The sequence below is a fragment of the Siniperca chuatsi genome, linkage group LG3 (assembly GCF_020085105.1).
Source record: "Siniperca chuatsi isolate FFG_IHB_CAS linkage group LG3, ASM2008510v1, whole genome shotgun sequence".
Taxonomy (NCBI): domain Eukaryota; kingdom Metazoa; phylum Chordata; class Actinopteri; order Centrarchiformes; family Sinipercidae; genus Siniperca; species Siniperca chuatsi.
The window spans coordinates 8,761,147-8,778,808 of record NC_058044.1 but is presented as its reverse complement, the minus strand read 5'-3'; the positions used below and the strand labels follow the sequence as shown (position 1 = coordinate 8,778,808).

Below are 17,662 nucleotides of genomic sequence, written 5' to 3'. Positions count from 1 at the left end.
GATACACAAAATTCACTTAGCCTCCTTAATCCCTTGATTTGTGATCTCTAATGCTGGAGGTTTCAGCAGGAAACAAATTTACACATTTACTTCCTCCCAGACTGACAGAGACAGAGCTGATTAGTGAATAAACAAGATCAGACTATCTGTGATATTGATCCCTTCTTAGAAATAATAGCTGGGTGAAAGAAGATAATCAGTTGTGAGCCAACTTTTGAGACAAGGTTCAGAGTAATGAGGCCAGAGCATCCCTTGTTGTGACATCTGCCGGTTACTATAGTAACTCACATCTTGACATCCTCTCCCATGAAACAACGGTTCCTCAGTAGCCCCGCCCACAGCTGCACGCCAACGATGCCGAAGATGAAGAAGACAAAGAAGCACAGTGCCAGCACGTTGCCCAGCATGGGAAGTGTGTCTAGGAGGAGTGTCACCAGGATACGCATACCTACCAACACACATAAACACACACACACATACAGCACAAACACCATAAGCAACTGCGCACTAGACACTACAGACTAGCAAAGATCCACTTGTAACCCTACACTTTAGCAAAATGTCAGTCACAGGAAGTGTTGGCCAGACAGGAGAAATCTCTTAATGTATTCTGCACAAAACTGGAGCAGTGCAATTAATTGAATGGCAAATAATTAGAATTCAAACACCGATAATTGGCCTCCACTCAACTCTGCTGAAGAGCAGATACAAAATCTTTCTCCTTACTGCTTTGAGACTTGGCTACTTCTAACACACTCTCCCATTTTACAAGAACTCAGTCTGAGTTGTGCCAAGGTCACAAGGTGTAGTAAAAAAACAAAAGTTGGCTGGCCAGTTTGTGCACCGAGCTGTAGCAAACAACCTGAGCATCACAATGATTTCCATGACTTTGTTCACTGTGTCCTGATTTGTTTATACATGCGTGCATCAAAAGGAAAGCTGCAGCTGTTAATAGCTTGGCAGCTTTGAGGAGTTAAAGAAATGAAGTGGAATTTACAGTGCAGCCAGAGAGTACAAGGACAGAGACACATTTTTCATTGTCTTGGCTGTGACTAATGAGGTTGCTGACTTTCAACTGAGGGTGTTTCCACATCAGATGAACAGTGTAGCATCCCATTTTATACATGGTCCACCAATTATAGAGGACAGAAAGTTGATTGGACAAGCTAACATAACCTGAAAGAAGTCTTGCTTTTTGCCTTCAATCTGGTCTTCAGCAAGTGAAACACACGATTAGTTAGTGACAAGTCAGCGACTTGTCCAGTCAAGAACATTATACAGTTTGACCATAAAAATCTCCTTAGTTGCCTTCTCGCTTCTCTGTTTACAGTCTTTGACCTGCTGCATTGTCCTACAGTCAGGAGAGTCCTGTACTGTTCACCCAAATTGGATGTGAACACACTTTAAAAGTCAGCACTTTCACCTCACAGTCACTGTTTAATTTAAAATCCAATGTGCTTGAGCACAGAGCCAAAACAATGAAAGACAATAAAAAAACGGTCCTAAAACTTTGTGAGCGCAGTGTATGTAGTAGGAAAAAGGAGAAAAACTCACTGGGAACTCTGTTGATGGCTCGCAGTGGGCGGAGAACCCGGACTGTCCTGATAGCTGATAGGCTGACGTTGTGTCCATCAAGTGAGTACTCCAGCATTCTGCAGAGAGGGAAAGCCACCGCTGTGTCACTGGCATCCTGATTAGCCTGACCTTGGCAAACCCTAAACGTCTACAGGGAATCCAGCAGAACGCAGTGCACTGTCTCTGGGATACATAGCCTTTTAACTACCAATCACTGAGGTCTCTGTCTCTCCGGGCCGAATGATGCCATTGTCATTCTACGGAGCCTTCACACACACACACACACACACACACACACACACACACTTCTGCCGGTACGTCTAAGCACGCGCACACACACGCTTGACATTTAACTGGCATTAAACAAGTGTCTAAGCTTTACACAAAACACACACATACACACACACTGTTGGCTCATATTTAATGTCAGATGCGCGTGTGTACATGTGCATGCGGGTGTGTGCGTCTGTCAAACACTCACCCCACTATAACAATGAAGAAGTCCAATCTGTTCCATGTGTCACCTAGGTAACCGCTCTGACCTATGACCCCAAGAGCCACCATCTTCATCAGCATTTCCCCGGCAAAAAACACAAAGATCCCATCATCCAGAGCCTGCACACAAACACACACACACACACAAGCACACCCAGAGGATTAGTGTAAACTGATTAACTAGGAAAAAATTAAAGCAAAAACTTTTCAGACCCTTGATAATAAAGTCTCACAGCTGAACATAATTAGTCTGTAATTTCAGATTGTGTGTGTGTGAGTGTGTGAATGCGTGTGTGTGCTTTACCTGCAGCAGGAAAGGGGTGTGGTCACAGGGCTGGAACATCCCTAGAGTCACACAGTTCAGCAGGATGGCCAAAATGCTCACACGCTCAAACCATGTGACACAAGGTTAAGGATCAACACCATGGCAGACTTTGAACATTGATTACAATAACAATATCCAATATCAGCACAATTGATGAAGCGGTGCTTGTAAATCTAGCTCAGTAGGTTGATTGACAGGAGTCTCAGCCCATCACAACAAGTAGATTGCTGCTTGCATGTCCCACTTCAGCTCCACCCAGGTGTCCTGCCCTTTTCCCAAATTATACATTTCTGGCTCTAGTTAAGATTTGATTAATGGAATTACAGATGGGTGACAACTTTTTAAAAAAACAACAAAGTGTTTTAATAAAGTGTTGGGCCACCACAAGCTATACATAATAGTCGCGCACATCCAAATACCATTTAAGTCATGTGCTGGACCAATATAAGACAGCAATGAAAACATGAAAAAGGGTCCGCACACTGTGGATCCCTGAAGTGCAATTTATTGGCACATCCACTAATCCACTAGGGCCACCACAAGCTGCCAGAACAGCTTCAATGCTCTTTGTCAAAAAGTCTCGGGAACTCTACTGGAGTTATAAACACCATTCTTCCAAAATATATTTCCTTATTTGGTGTTTTGATGATGATGGTGGAGAGCACTGTCTAATACGTCACTCCAAAGTCTCCAATTGAGATCTGGTGACTGCGAAGACCATAGGATATGATTCACAGAGTTTCCATTCAAACCATTCAACCAACCCCTCGTGCCCTTTGTGGAATCATCTACATTCATTATGTTTCTCCATTCATTTATTCAGGCTTTTCTTTTGATTTGTCACCCACCTGTATCCAGCCAATGGTAATGTCTGTAGCAACCCAGAGGAAATCCTGAGGAACCTGACTGGTAGACGTTCAAGGTCCAGCCACGTCTATCTTGCAGTGTACAAAACATTACTAGACTGAACTTAGAAAATATCTGTCTGAGCACGCACACACAACTCCATGTGTGAATGTTATGCCTCACAGCTTGTTAAATCAAATTTGCAAGCACATAACTGAATGTACTAACCTAAAAGACATTTTTTATAAGGGTAGAAAGTTGCAATAATAAGCTTACTTTAATTTATAAGCACAACTTCTGACAGGACAGTTTGACATGTTTAATATTCACAACTACAAAAGCGAGACAGCTACCATGAAACACTCGGTAAGACATTTGAAGTCAGTCTAAGTGTAAACTGGCATAGGGTGTGTATTTGTGCATCTGTGTTGCTTGCTAGCTGTCAAACTGGAAGAAGGATCATGGCTCAGAAGTGAAAAGCACGGAGGTTTAAAAGGGAAAATAGTCTGAAGTAGAAAGTTAAAGGAAAGATTGTGTTGGCTTCATACAAACACAGACGCAAACATACACACTCACATTTGAGTGCAAATGTGAAAACTGCTGAATGGATGACAAGGATGTATTCAAGAGCCAAGGATGCATACATAACAATGCCCGGAGCATGCACATGAATGGACACATATACACTGACACATGTGCGCACACACGCGCGCTTACACACAGAGTCCCCTGCCCGGACACTTTGCTCTCAAGAGGGCGGAAAAATTAATGAGAGTACAATCCTTTATCACCCTTGAGACAGAGAGAGAGAGAGAGTGAGAGAGAGAGAGAGAGAGAGAGAGGGAGGGTAATCCAGTGTCCTCCCTTTGCTGTGGTTGCCATGGGAACCCCCATCTCACCGTGGGAACTGACTTCTGAGTTTCAAAATCCGCTTGCATCCTGTCTGGACTGGAACACAATTAATACAAACACACACATAAACACACACATACACAATAGAAAATGATGTCCTTCAGCCCTTCAGCACCTGCTGAAGCATCCTTCATTTCCTCAATGCTGAGGAGGGTCGTTTTAATCCTGCTCCGTCTAGTATAAATTACAGCATCTTAAATAACCCTGCATGTCCATATAACACACACTCAAACACACATAGACACATGCACGCATAGTTAAACAAGGGACGGGGCAGGGTCAAGGTGTGAGTGATGGATGAGATGGGATAGTATTTCCACATTTGGTCCATCATTCAACATCAGGGATGAAACACAGAGGGAACGTCCCCTCCTCTGTCTCTCTGTTTCACTCTCTCCATTGCTTTCATTTTATCTCCTCTCACACTCAACCTTTCCCTCTATCATCTCTCATTTTCCTCTACAGCCTTTTCCCCTCTCTTTGGCCCAATTATTTTTCTCTGCGCTCCGCTCCTCCTGCTCTCCGTCTGTCCCTCTTCCTCAATATAGTGCGGTATAATTTCCCATCTTCATTCCATATAATTTCTTGCATATCTTTTTTGCCTCTCTCATCCTCTCCCGTGTAGATACACTCTCCTTTCTCTCTGGACTGCTTTTGCTCGGCGCCCTCCCCAGCTGTTTCTGCCATCTCCATATCTGACTGCCCTTGGGTAGAGCTTTAGTCTCTCTGTCAGAAACCTGAGTCTCAGCCAACAGATAAACTACAACTGCACTTAATAATTAACATCTTCAGAGAGATGGAGAGGCAGAGCGACGGACAGGGTGAGAGAAACATATAGCTACAGTAAGGGAGAGGTGGATGAGAAAAAAGAGGGGGCAAGAAACAAGGGCAATTAGAGATGGGGTGATGAAAAATGGCTAGATGCCTCAGTAAAAAAAAGCACAGTTGAACAGCAGGATGAGAGAGGTTAAGACCCTGACAATTTGAGCTCTTAAGTGTAAACAACTGGAAATGTTACGTGGCCTCCATGTTTTGTCTTCTCTCTTTAATTGCCTCATCCTCTCATCTTCCTCCCTCTCCAACCCCCCCTCCTCGTCTCCCATGCTCTCCCCCTCTCGAACTCTCTCTCCTCGAGTGCCAACACAGGTAATAAAGGTCAGGCAGACATTATAAATCAAATCAGATCACATCACCCTGATCTTTCTGGCATCATCCCACCCTTGGCTGGGATACACATGCTAAGGCCAGCGTGCAGGAACATACGCAAAGTTCATTAACTTAAAAGGATTATCCATAGGGACACGTATGCCATCTTGATACACACGGGATATGGCCAGAGAAGGTTTTAGATTTTCCAGTGTGGTATCACGGTCTCATATCGCACCCTTTATAAAAAAAAGAGGTTAGAAGTTGTCATTTATAGCTTTATATACCAGGTTGTAAAAATCTATTTGGGTGGTGTAATATCCTGATCCAGCATAACACTTGCTTTGTCTTTTTACCTAACTCTTAAGTTAATCAGGAAGACCTCACCAGTGGACCATCTGACCATTTACCTTCAAGAAAAGCTCTGCAGAGCAGAACCAAAACCCATTTATTGCTGGCTTATTAACATTTACTTATTGCAGACTTGATGGATTGTTGTAAAATCCCTTCACTAATGACATACTAACATTTATAATTGCAGACCCGCTGACTTATCACAAAGTGAGAATCCCGTACGTCCTTATTAATGACTTCTTAACTAAAGGTATATTTTCATTAGCCATGCTAGCAGAATGGCGCTATGGATGGCAATGTCAGTGGGTTTGTTGATTGGTTCACCACTTTGGTCCAGACTGAACTATTTCAACAACTACTGGATGGATTGCCGTGAAATTTGGTACAGATATCCCAGGTACCCAGAGGATGGATCCTAATGACTTTGGTGATCCTTTGACTTTTTCTCTAGCGCCATCATGAGGTTCACATTTGTGGTTTTGAGTGAAAAGTATCAACAATTATGGGGCGTCCTGATGGCTGGATGGTTGGGGCGCATGCCACATGGACGTGGCATCCCTGGTTTGATTGCCACTTTACTTTTTTATCCAATAAAGGCAAAAAAAAAAAAAATCTTTTAACAAAAAAGTAGCAATAATAATTTGATGAATTGCCATGAAATTTGGTACACACATTCATGTCACCCAGTATGAATTGTCATCACTGTTGTGATCCCCTGACTTTTCATGTAGCGCCATCATCAGGTCAAAACTTTCATTTATCCAATACTTTGATTTATGATCAAATATCTTAATGGCAAATAAATGATTGCTGGGTTTTTTGAAAAACCCATAAAAACAACTCTTAGTCAATGGTTAAAAGGTCTATCAAGCTGGTCTTCTATGGAAAAATTTACATTTTTAATAAAGGGAAAACCAAAGTTGAAGGATTCATTCATGAACTTCATGGACTTTATTTTTAATATATCTTTTTTTGTAGCTTTTTTCTTGTGAAAAGATCTGTTTCTGTACGTTTTTTTCTTTCTGATTGTACTTTGTATGTGTGACACAAACACAAAATCTGAATAAATACACATAAATGACTTACTCACATTTATAATTTTTTATAATTTCAGACCTGATTTTATAAAGATAAACTCATGACCTGCATGACATTTAAGTGCAGTTACAAATGTTAGTAAGTCATTAATAAAGTGTCACGAGTTTGTCCCTTTCTTATAGGCTTTCAAGTCTGCAGTTATTGCATTGGTATGTCATTAATAGTGGTCCTCCTGATGAATTTAAGAGCTACCTCAAAAGACAAAGCAAGTGCAATGTTCGTGCTGGTGTAAGCCTCAACACCAGCAAAAGGGACTTTTCACAACCTGACAACACAAAAGTTGTTTACATTATTACATTATTAATGACATATAACTGATGTATAATGCATTGGTAAATGTTTTATTAACCATTAATAAAGCCATTAGTTACAACTTATAAACCCCATAAAGGGTGCCTTACTTGAAAGTGGTTTTGATCTAAAAAATATGAACAACTGTGTATGAATGAGCAACCTGCTCACTAGTTTCCTCATGCTCTTTGCTGCTTGGACACACGCTTACACTGTGGACTCCATACACATAGACTTGATTAAACATAACCTAGTTAAGCTCAAAGTCTGTCATGTGCAGAGTGGGTGTGTGTGTGTGTGCAAGAGAGAGGGAGAGAGTGTCTGAAATGACGTCGGGCAAAGTTAAGTTACTGTCAAGTTGTCAAGTCCTCTGGCTCCACCCCCCTACGAGTGTGACAGCTGGTAACCATGGAAACACTTGCTGGAATTGTGTTAATTGGCTGAATTGATTCTGACAGCTCACCCTACTTTGAGTAAGACCTCCTCCTATCCATCGTTGTCGCCCTATCACCCCCCCTTACACATACGCACACACCTCAACCCTGTAAAGAGGCAGTTTAGAAAAAGGAAAAGTGAGAGGAATAAATAGGAGGGCAAGGGATTGATACTGAGTAAAGAGGGATGAGCGAAAGAAGAAAAGAGAGGGAGAGCAGAAGAAGAAAGGCAGGCAGAGAAAAAAGGTACTTGTATGAGAGTGACAGATACAGCTTTTCTCATCTTTAAACAAAAGGAAACGCTCTGAATGTTTCATACACTGCTGAATAAGTTATATCTTCTGTGTGTGTGTGGTGTATATGTGTGTGTGTATGTGTGCTTACCCCCACACCTCCCCACGTGTGTGCGTGTTTCTGTGTGTGTCATATGTTACACTTTAAAGGAGCATGATGACTGCCACATGGAAAGCTCAGCGCCTCACAAAGTATAGGCCGCTTGTTCCACACTTACAGTGAATCTTACGTCTCCTCCCAAAGACACAGGATATAACACAAATCAATATAGCTTGGAAGGACTACAAGAGAATGTTATATAATAGCAAAAGCTAATCTTGTTTTTGTTCCAAATAAATTTGTTAGATGTGCTGTAGGGTGGAGAGATGTACAGTATGTTGTAAACATTGCACAAAGGAGGATGACTGTGTTTCTAAGACGGAGGAAATGGAAGGAAAGGAGATAGGAAATTAATTTGTAATACGTACTGAGTCCAAAAAAAGGCAAAAAGGAAGGAGGGGTCACCTCAGGAAAAATGGGACTTACAGCTCGTGGGGACTGCTCCCCCCAGTGCGCTCACATTAATGTCCCTGTCGAACAACGTCCACCCACATTACTTCCCCCGCAGATCACTCACAGACACACACACACACTGTATAAGTATAAAGTATAGAAGAATATATGAATAAACATAAAATGGGACACATGCCAGAGCTGTATGGACACACAAACGGATAGGAAGACAGACAGACACGCAAACACACACAAAAACAAACAAATACTGCAATCGGAAGTAACCGGGCCGTCGGGGCAGAGCTACGCTGTTGCCAAGCAACCAGGTGATTCCTCTAAAGAGCCTCTCCATGGGAGATTCCCTCGTTTGTGTGAGGGCATTCACTTGCTTGTGTGTGTGCGTGCTCGCACGTGTGTGTGTGTGTGTGTGTGTGTGTGTGTGTGTGTGTGTGTGTGTGTGTGTGTTTTTGAGTGTGTCCAGTAAGTTAGTGCTGACACAGTGAGTGTACAATGTTCTGGGATGTGACCATGGTAACAGCCCAGCAGGCTACAGAAGAGTTTAGTTCATGGCATTTGTAGTTTTTTTTTTCTTCTTTTCCTCTTGGTGTACGTTTTATTTATTCAGCAATTATGTATTTATATTTTATAGAGTACACAGAGTGCTGACAGTGGCAAATACCAGCAGATGTGCACAAGCACACGACGACACGCGCACGCACAAGCAGAGGAACACACACACATAGGCATGCAGACATAGAGTCATAAGCAGTGGAAAATATTCAATTTGGAAAGCCTTGACAAATCCCTGAGGTGTTGCTGACGTTTATGCATGCTTCGGAGTATTCATAGCTGCTCACACACACTAGAACGCTGATAACTACACACATACACACACTCACACCTTCACGTCTACAGCAGAAGTGGATAGAGGTTGAGAAAGAAAGTGAGAGACAGGGAGGAGAATGGGAGGTGAGACGATGAAGACAGAAGCAGAACGAGTTTCGGGAGGCATCGTGAGTTCTTACTATTTGTGACTCCTTCTGCTGTATAAACGGAGGCCAGTAACAATGCTACTGACAGGCGACTGTAACCCTGGAGATTCATTAGGGCTTGTCACTATGGAAACCTCCAATCAGGGAAAAATGTTAGCCATCTTTTCCTACAGCTAATGGGTCCAAGGAAATACCTGAGGTCTTCCAAACACCCATACACACACACACAGACACACACACAGACATGGACAATACTGTCCCTTTTCCTGTCTCCCTTGTGTTTACACGTAAAGTAAACATCTAGGCGCTAGGTTCCTTGTAGGTACAACGGATTTGAGAAAGCACAGAGCTGAAACACAATGTCTCTCTCACATTATAAACAGAAACACACTCACACGCACAAACACAGACATGTTCACAGTGCTCCGGGTGCACTCCCGGCGGTGAAGGATATGGGTGGCAGACAGCTCGAAGGCACCAGGAGCGGGGTGGGCTGGTTTGGGTCAGAACCAAAAGAACCACTGGTGCTAGAGAGGGGTACGGCAGCTCCTCCTTTTCCTCCTCCTCCTCCTCTTCCTCCTCTTCCTCCCCGTCCTGCTCCCTCTCCTCTCCCTCAACTGACACATGCACCTTCTCCCCCTCCTCCTCATCCCCTTCCTTCTGCGTTGGTCGTCTGTGCTGCTCATACAGGTCTGGCTCCTGGGTGCCCGTCATGGCCATGCTGTGAACAGCCTGAACCTAAAAGAGCGCGCAGGGGCACCAGCAGACTGTTCAGGACATGGCAACATATGGATTCGTGTGTGTGTATCTGTGTGAACGTGTGTGTTTCTGCTGTGCTGCCTTGCGGCTGACACTGCAGCTCCCCAAAACAAACCGGAAACCGAGCTGACTGTCAAGCCTGCCATCCTGTCCATGAGACACATTACCCTCTAGCAAAGCAGCATTAAAAAAAAAACCCCAACCTTTCTCTGTTTTTCTCTGAAACAATAAGCGACCTTCAGGAGAAGAATCACAGCCAGAAAGCAGTCCTGTGCAGGAAACATAAATCTACCTAAATCCAAACAGAATGAACTAATAGACGTGAGCAAAGGTGCAAACTCTGAGTCAGTTCAGACAACAGGAAGCACTTAGACCCCTTCATTATAATCCTACAGCTGCACAATTCAGTGATGACAACAGGGCATTATTGTTGATGTTTCTTACAATACATTTCAACTCATGATGCTTAATGTTACTTATATATATATTTTTTCCTTTAGCTATAATTTAAGATAAAATCTCATGAAACACAGCAACATTGTCGAACTACAGCAGCCTGTGGTTAATTTTGTGGTACTGACTGGCATTTCTTGAAGCATTGGAATATCATGTAGGAAATGTCAAATTGAATGATAATCTCAGTGTTCACAAGAGCGGATTCATGTCTTGGCTTCAGATATCATTTTTTAATTTCATCACATTTTCTGCTTTATTGGGCAGTATGCAGTGGCGTTTGGCAGGAAAAGATGGGAGTTGGAGCATGTGACACAGTCCACACTGTCACAAGTACACAGCAAACACTCCCCACTGGTCCACCGTGTGCTCTTTGCAGTGCTTACTGATCCCCAGAGATTCAGGCCAATTTGTTATTAAGCTGGTACAAGAGCTGGATTATTTGAAAAGCATAAAGAAGACTCATGACAATAGAAGTCAGGGCCAACCACGAGTCCATGCAGGCATATATAATCTGCCTACAATGTGACAGGACTACAGGTAAGCTGGCATGCAAGTTCACAGTGTAGAGAGGAGTGTATCTGTGTGTGTGCGTTTGATGAAAATAATGAGATTGAATCTGCCAGTATCCTTCTTTCCTGTGTATTTTCATTATGGGCACGTAGCCTAGACTGTGCGAGGAGTCCAGGGCCGCACAGTTTAAGGCTTTTTGTTGTGATTCAATAGTAGCTGTTGGGCGGACATCAATTAACCACTGAAAAAAAAAGAAAGCCATTCTTCTGCACAGTTAAAAACCTGCTGATGAGTCCTTTTAAAACATTTTAAAAACTCATTATGAGCCTCCATTGCCAGGCCTTGTGGAAATTAAATCATCCTATTGAATCTCAACCAGTCACCAGAACAAAATATATTCATAACTCTGTAAGACCTCTGAAAATCATTAAGTTTTATATTCATACTGTGCACTCATTATAAATACATAAATTGCCCAAAATCTTTACCAAGACATTTACAGCAGCTTCATGCTCAATAAAACCAGAGCAAACAACAAATCTCCAGAACATATTTTTACTCTTAGTGTTATACACTGACATTATACATCCTTCTGTAGGTCAACCAGTATCATATACCGACGACATCGAGGCAGCATTTCCCAGCATTACTCTTCGAAACGCTCCAAGAAAAACAGTCTAATTAATCCTATAATAAACTGTAGAGTGATATAAAACCAAACATCTTAAAATAAGTCTCAACGTTTTTGTGATATTATATGATGTAAAAAAACCCATAAAGTAAGATAAGATCACTAACTTATTATACAGTACCACAAGCACTTTATAACTGCCTATGAGAATATAATTTATATTTTTTGTCCTTTTTTGTGGAAGCCACAGCGCCATTGATAAGGAGCGACATCATAGGACCAGGACATTTTCTTTTGTGCCACGGGCATTCACCCAGCGCGGTGCCCGGGACAGGAGAGCAAAGAAAAAGTACATAATAGCACAAAAACCAAAAACTTTGCCTGCCGTCCTTACCGGGGAGCAGCGTCCATCCACCAGCGTCATTCACTCCGGGTCCGCCGTGCGCCCTGAGCTCCCGGAGCCCTGGTGCTCCATCTGAGAGCAGCCCGCTGGTCCTCTGCCTCCTCCCCCCCCCTTTGCCGATATCCAAACTCAGTCCGTCAGTCGGGAAGATGAAGAAGAGGGAGAAAAAAATGAGAGAGGACTGTGACGCAGAAGTTTTTGTAACAAAAGTAAAGTTAAATAGGACCAAGCGGCTCCCGGTGCGTCTGCGTCCCCTCAGCCGCTGGACACGCTCTGAGGTGTCAGGTACCGGAGTTCAGGCGCACCGGGGAGACGGAGAGCCGCGTCAAGCTCGCCGGAGAGAGGCAGACCGGAGATGCTCGGATTTTACCTTCAAAATAAGACAGCCTACCCCCGGAAGCTACGCACTGCAGTATAGTTCTACCGTAGTCTTGAGAAATACTAATAGTTTGATTTTTTTTATTTCGGTTAAAAAAGACACAGACGTAACTTAACTTGTGATTTCATTTAGTTAGTATACATTATAAAACAGAAACGTATCAAGTTATTCAGAGTGAAAAAAATCCTAAATGGCTGCCTCAAACACAACCATTAGGAGCAGGGCACTTTGTTTCCTTGGCAACCAGATGGTTAGCTGCTACTAGGCTAATGTTAGGCTAAATATGCTATGCATTATGCAGTGTTTACCATCAATAACCAACTATTTGTCAGGAAATTTCACTAATTTCATTCTGACTTTTTGATTTGATTGTTTAATTGCTGTTGTTGACCTGAATTACTACATCTTGGGTAGAGCTTCCTCATAGCTTCCATCCAGTGTGGCCCCGCCCCAGACTAATGATGAGTGAATTTGAAAAAATAAAATAAAATTAAAAAAAAAAAAAAAAAAATATATATATATATATATATATATATATATATATATATATATATATATATATATATATATATATATATATATATAATAATAATATGCCACTGTATTTTTTCAATAACAGTCTTATTTTGAAAGTTTTGACTGGAGATCTTTATTCTTAACATTGGTTAACTTGACACTGATGGAGCATGTGACTTGTCCCCTCTCCTCCGCCTCACAGTAGGCTACACCTCATCCCAATATCCCTCTTTCTGTCTCTGCCTGGCGGTTGTCTCACCAGCCAGCGACCCCGGACTGTGTGTGTGTGTGTGTGTGTGGGCGGAGGGTGCTGCTGTCATATAAGAGATGATGCTCCACAGTCACACTCAGGAGGGATGTTGATTCACTAAACCTGGAGGTGTGGCAGAGCTCCCACACAATACCTTGAAATCAGCTTATGCTATGACAGGTTTCAGAGGACAAGGAATTACTAATGACGGATACTGAACTATATAAAACAACATTTCCATAATAGTGGTGGAAGAAGTATCCAGATCCTTTACTTAAGTAAAAGTAACAATACCATAATGTAAAAATACTCCATTACAAAGTTAAAGTCCTGCATTCAATATTTTACTTGTAAAAGTAAATGTGCGATTCACTCATTATGCAGAATAGCCCCGTTCATTAAGTTTTTATACTTCATATTATGGGTTAATTATTACTGGTGCATTCACATGTTAGCAGTAATTTAATGTCACATAGCTTGATCAAGGTGGATTTAATGTGGGGTGGTTTAATCTATCACACCATATAATATTTTATTAGATGATTATATGTCTTGAAATTTAGGAGTAAAAAATTAAAATTTCTCTCTGAAATGTAGTGGAGTAAAGGTATAAAGTGGCATAAAATGGTTAAGTACCTTCAAATTGTACTTATGTTTAGCCTTCCTGAGTAAATGCACTTTCATTACTTTCCAGCATTGTCCATAATTTACTTTCACTTAATTTATATCCATATTATAAATAACATGTTTCTTATGAACCCTCATCAAAGAAAAGACGTGTATATTTTACAGTAGGTGAGAATGAGGTGATACCAACAAGGCAGAGAGTGAAAAAGGCAGAATAGGCATCCTTAACGTCTTAAAATAGTGCTGATGCTGAACTAAAGCTCATTTTTCTGGGGGCTCCATCCAATTCCCTGAAGGCCCCCTGGCAGTCCCTGGATCCCACTTTGGGAACTAATATTAGAGCTACATTATACAGTGGGTCTAAGCAAACAGCTTACAGGGAGAACTAGTCGTAAATGCTCTCCTGCTAATTTTTTAATATCTACATATGTCCTCCAAATAATTTTCTGGGGATGTTTTGTTTGATGTTTACACTCCATTAAACAGAAAACAGAGTCCCACAATAATGTCTCTGACAGGCTATAATGCTCATTACATGCTAGAAAACAAATCTGAATGAATTAAAAATAGACAGACAACTTTGCTATTCTTAGATCCTTCAAGTGAGGCAAAACATTTAAGTTAGCTGTGCTGGAGGAAAAGCCATGTTGTTACCTAAATCAAAAGGGTTTATCCTCACATCTCAGACTCAGCTTTTCAGGCTCAGCTCTATGTTGTCAAAGTGTGATCAGACTGAACGTGAAGAAGATTTTAGTGGAGGCGAGATTGCATATGAACTCAACTTGAGCGAAATATTATATTATTACACTGGAGGAAATTAACAGACATACCTGAAGTTCTTGTTGAGTTTTGAGATCCGAGTCACCCAAAAAGACACGCTCCATGCACACGGTTGGTGCGCATGTTGCTAGTTAGCTACAGCTAACGTCTGTACAGTTGTTACTTTGGCTGTTTGGGGCAAATAAACACCTACTGTAAAACACTTCAACAGGTTAATTTGCGCAAATAATGTAAGCTGAAAATTTTCTTCATGTTCCCTCAATTCGCATCACTTTATCAGCCTCAGCTGTACTTAGGCAAAGCTTTAAGCTGACATGTTGCATGCTATGTGTCATTTATCATTTTAATATACTCACAGCTTGTACAGTAGTAAGTAATATTTAAAACTTTAGCTTACTAGCATGCTAAAATTATCTTAGCTTGTAAGTTTTAGCATGTAAGGATGTTAGTGTAACATGTTAAGATTTAGCTCATTAGCCTGCTAACTCTAGCATGTTAGCATGCTATGTAAGCATTCATCTCAATATACAACTAAGGCTGATGGGAATGTGGCCATTAGTTTACAGCACAGACAGGTGACAAATAAAAAACCTGAATAAATGAGCAGAGAAACATAACAAATGCAGATGCTTCCATACAGGGCACAAGAGGTCACTAAATGGTTTAATGAGTGTGAAAAGGATTTTGGTGTGTGAGACCGTGCTCTCCACCACCATCATTAAAACACAAAATGAGGAAATATCTTTTAGAAGAATGGTGTTCATTCCAGCAGTAGAGTCTCAGAGACTTGTACATCTATGCCGAGGAGCACCCAAGCTGTTCTGGAGGCCCCAACACCTTGCTGAGACACTTTCAAGGTTCAGCGTTCATTTATTTGTCGTTTAACAACACAGTTGCACAATGAAATCACAGTTACGCTACACACCGAACATATATACAAATATTTAAAATTACAATAGAATAAAAATAAAAACAATATATACAGTTATTTATATACATATATTATACCTATACACGTATGCACAGATAGTATGTACAGTATGTGCAATATTAGCGTAATATGAGTATTTTTAATTATAGTGCAAGAAGAAAGACCTTGGTTTAGATGTACAAGTCTCTGAAACTCTACTAGTGGAACGAACACTATTCTTCTAAACCAACTGAACTTTATGTTGGTTTTTGTTTTAATCTGTCACCCATTTGTATCTTGTCATGAACTAAAGTGGACAAGTGAAAACTGTTATCCGTTGATTGGCACTAGACTTGCAGACTGAATGGATTCACGGCTAGTGTGGCTAAAGATTAGATTTTCACTCAGAGCAGGGAAACACCGTGTCATACGCAATCATTGCCCACAGCAGACAGACTCCTCGCAGCTATCATAACTCTTACAGCAGCAGCATACATCAAACATTTAGTGTATCTCAACAACAGAGTTTAAGATATCTAGAACACATACAACCACACAAACACTCACACAGACCTCTACGGTTAACATCTTACTCTCCCTGAGAAGGAAACTGATGAGCATTGTTGGAAGCCTCTGTGTGTGTGTGTGTGTGTGTGTGTGTTGGTAGTAATCGGTTGTTATTAGGTCTCCCCTGGCTGTGTGTTTCCACTCCCACTCCCATTCGTTTTCCCTCTTCTTCCAGTTCGTCTCATCCTTCTCACACTTAGTATCTCATGTAACTCACGCAAGACTCTTTCTGCTCCACAGGATGATTTCATGCATTTTTTTTACTCCCGCTCTGTCACTGTGGTGTTCAAATAATGGTTTACATTAGTCACTGAAATATGTACACACACACGCACACACACACACACACACAGAGGCAGAAATACATTCCCTCTGTTATCGGTTGAGGATGGGTATCTAGGCCAAACATTATTATCAGTGTGTGGTAGGCGCCCCTTGGGTGTGTTTCCATGGTGACCATCACATAACATTATATATGGGGAATGGTTTTATTCCATGCCATTGTCACAAATACGCACACACACACTGTGGGAATTCGATTACAGATCAATAATCCTGATCAATCATTGAAATTGCCATGACAACCACCTGAGGGCGCATCCTTATACAAAGCGCGAACACACACACACACACACGCGCGCACACACACTACTTTACTCCACCACTTTTTCATGACATCCATGGTTCCCAGACAAAATCACCTAAATGACTTTAGCGCGCCTCTGACTTTTCCTCAAGCGCCACCATGAGGTTGATATTTGTTTTTTCAACTAAAATGTCACAACAACTATTGGATGGATTACCACGAAATTTGGTACAGACATTGATGTTCCCCTCAGGATGAATTGTAATAACTTTGGTGATCCCTTAACTTTTCACATAACCTGCAAAACTAATGGCATTCTATCCTCCTCGGCTGTACTATGTGTTTAGTGCTAATCAGACAATGTTAACATGCTAACATACTAAACTAAAATGTTGATCCATCCTTTTTATTAGTTCTAGGAATCATAGAAATATCAGACAATACATTTCCACATCCCTTTCTCCTCTCTCTCTCTCTCCCTCTCTCAGCTTTTTCTGCACTGTGTTTGCAAGCATAAATGCACAGTGGTCCATATAAATGCATGGGCAATCATGCACTCATAGCCAGCATCTTCCTTATACGTTACATTTATGACAGAGGATAAGGGAGAGTTAGGTTGTGAACCAGTCAGTGGAGAAGCATCTTTTCTGACAATCGGCAGAAGTGAAGTTGCTTAGCAACCTTTGGCCTTGATGACAGGAAGTGATGTCATGCTTGTAAGACAAAACACAAGCAGACGCACAAATACACAGGCAGATAACAGGTGCACACATGCGCACGCACACGTGTGACACACGCAGACACACACATGCAGAGTGAACCTCGCAGGGTGGTAGACGAGAAGAACAATGAGTTGTGATAATAATCTGGTCATGGGTTAAAACACTTAATCTTCTCTAATGGTCTCACTGATCTCAGAGTCCATTAAGGATGACCTTAAATATATGTAGGCTACACACACACATACAATGCATGGACTAAGCTGAGAATGTTCTTTTATATACTGCTGTTTGAGGAAAAATACATCTGCTGCT

At 41.6% G+C, this 17,662-nt stretch overlaps 1 protein-coding gene and 1 long non-coding RNA gene across 4 annotated transcripts in view; one reads left to right on the top strand and one right to left on the bottom strand.

Annotated features, from left to right (window-relative positions):
- Window positions 1-12,808, bottom strand: part of LOC122874070 (voltage-dependent T-type calcium channel subunit alpha-1G-like) — a 42,635-nt gene extending 29,827 nt beyond the window's left edge. Inside the window, exons 1-6 of one of the 3 annotated variants that reach the window (XM_044191602.1) lie at window positions 12,005-12,808; window positions 9,709-9,992; window positions 2,375-2,468; window positions 2,057-2,190; window positions 1,555-1,652; window positions 289-448 (exon numbers count right to left, since the gene is read on the bottom strand). In XM_044191602.1, the coding sequence (XP_044047537.1) occupies window positions 289-448; window positions 1,555-1,652; window positions 2,057-2,190; window positions 2,375-2,468; window positions 9,709-9,992; window positions 12,005-12,034 (800 nt within the window). In that variant the 5' untranslated portion in view covers window positions 12,035-12,808. The remainder of the gene's footprint in view (window positions 1-288; window positions 449-1,554; window positions 1,653-2,056; window positions 2,191-2,374; window positions 2,469-9,708; window positions 9,993-12,004) is intronic. The other 2 variants (XM_044191601.1, XM_044191603.1) reach the window with 2 other exon arrangements.
- LOC122874072 lies at window positions 6,865-11,995 on the top strand. Its single transcript, XR_006377558.1, has 3 exons — window positions 6,865-7,722; window positions 10,734-11,006; window positions 11,855-11,995. It is a non-coding gene; the product is annotated as an uncharacterized LOC122874072 (long non-coding RNA).
- Window positions 12,809-17,662: the final 4,854 nt, after the last annotated feature.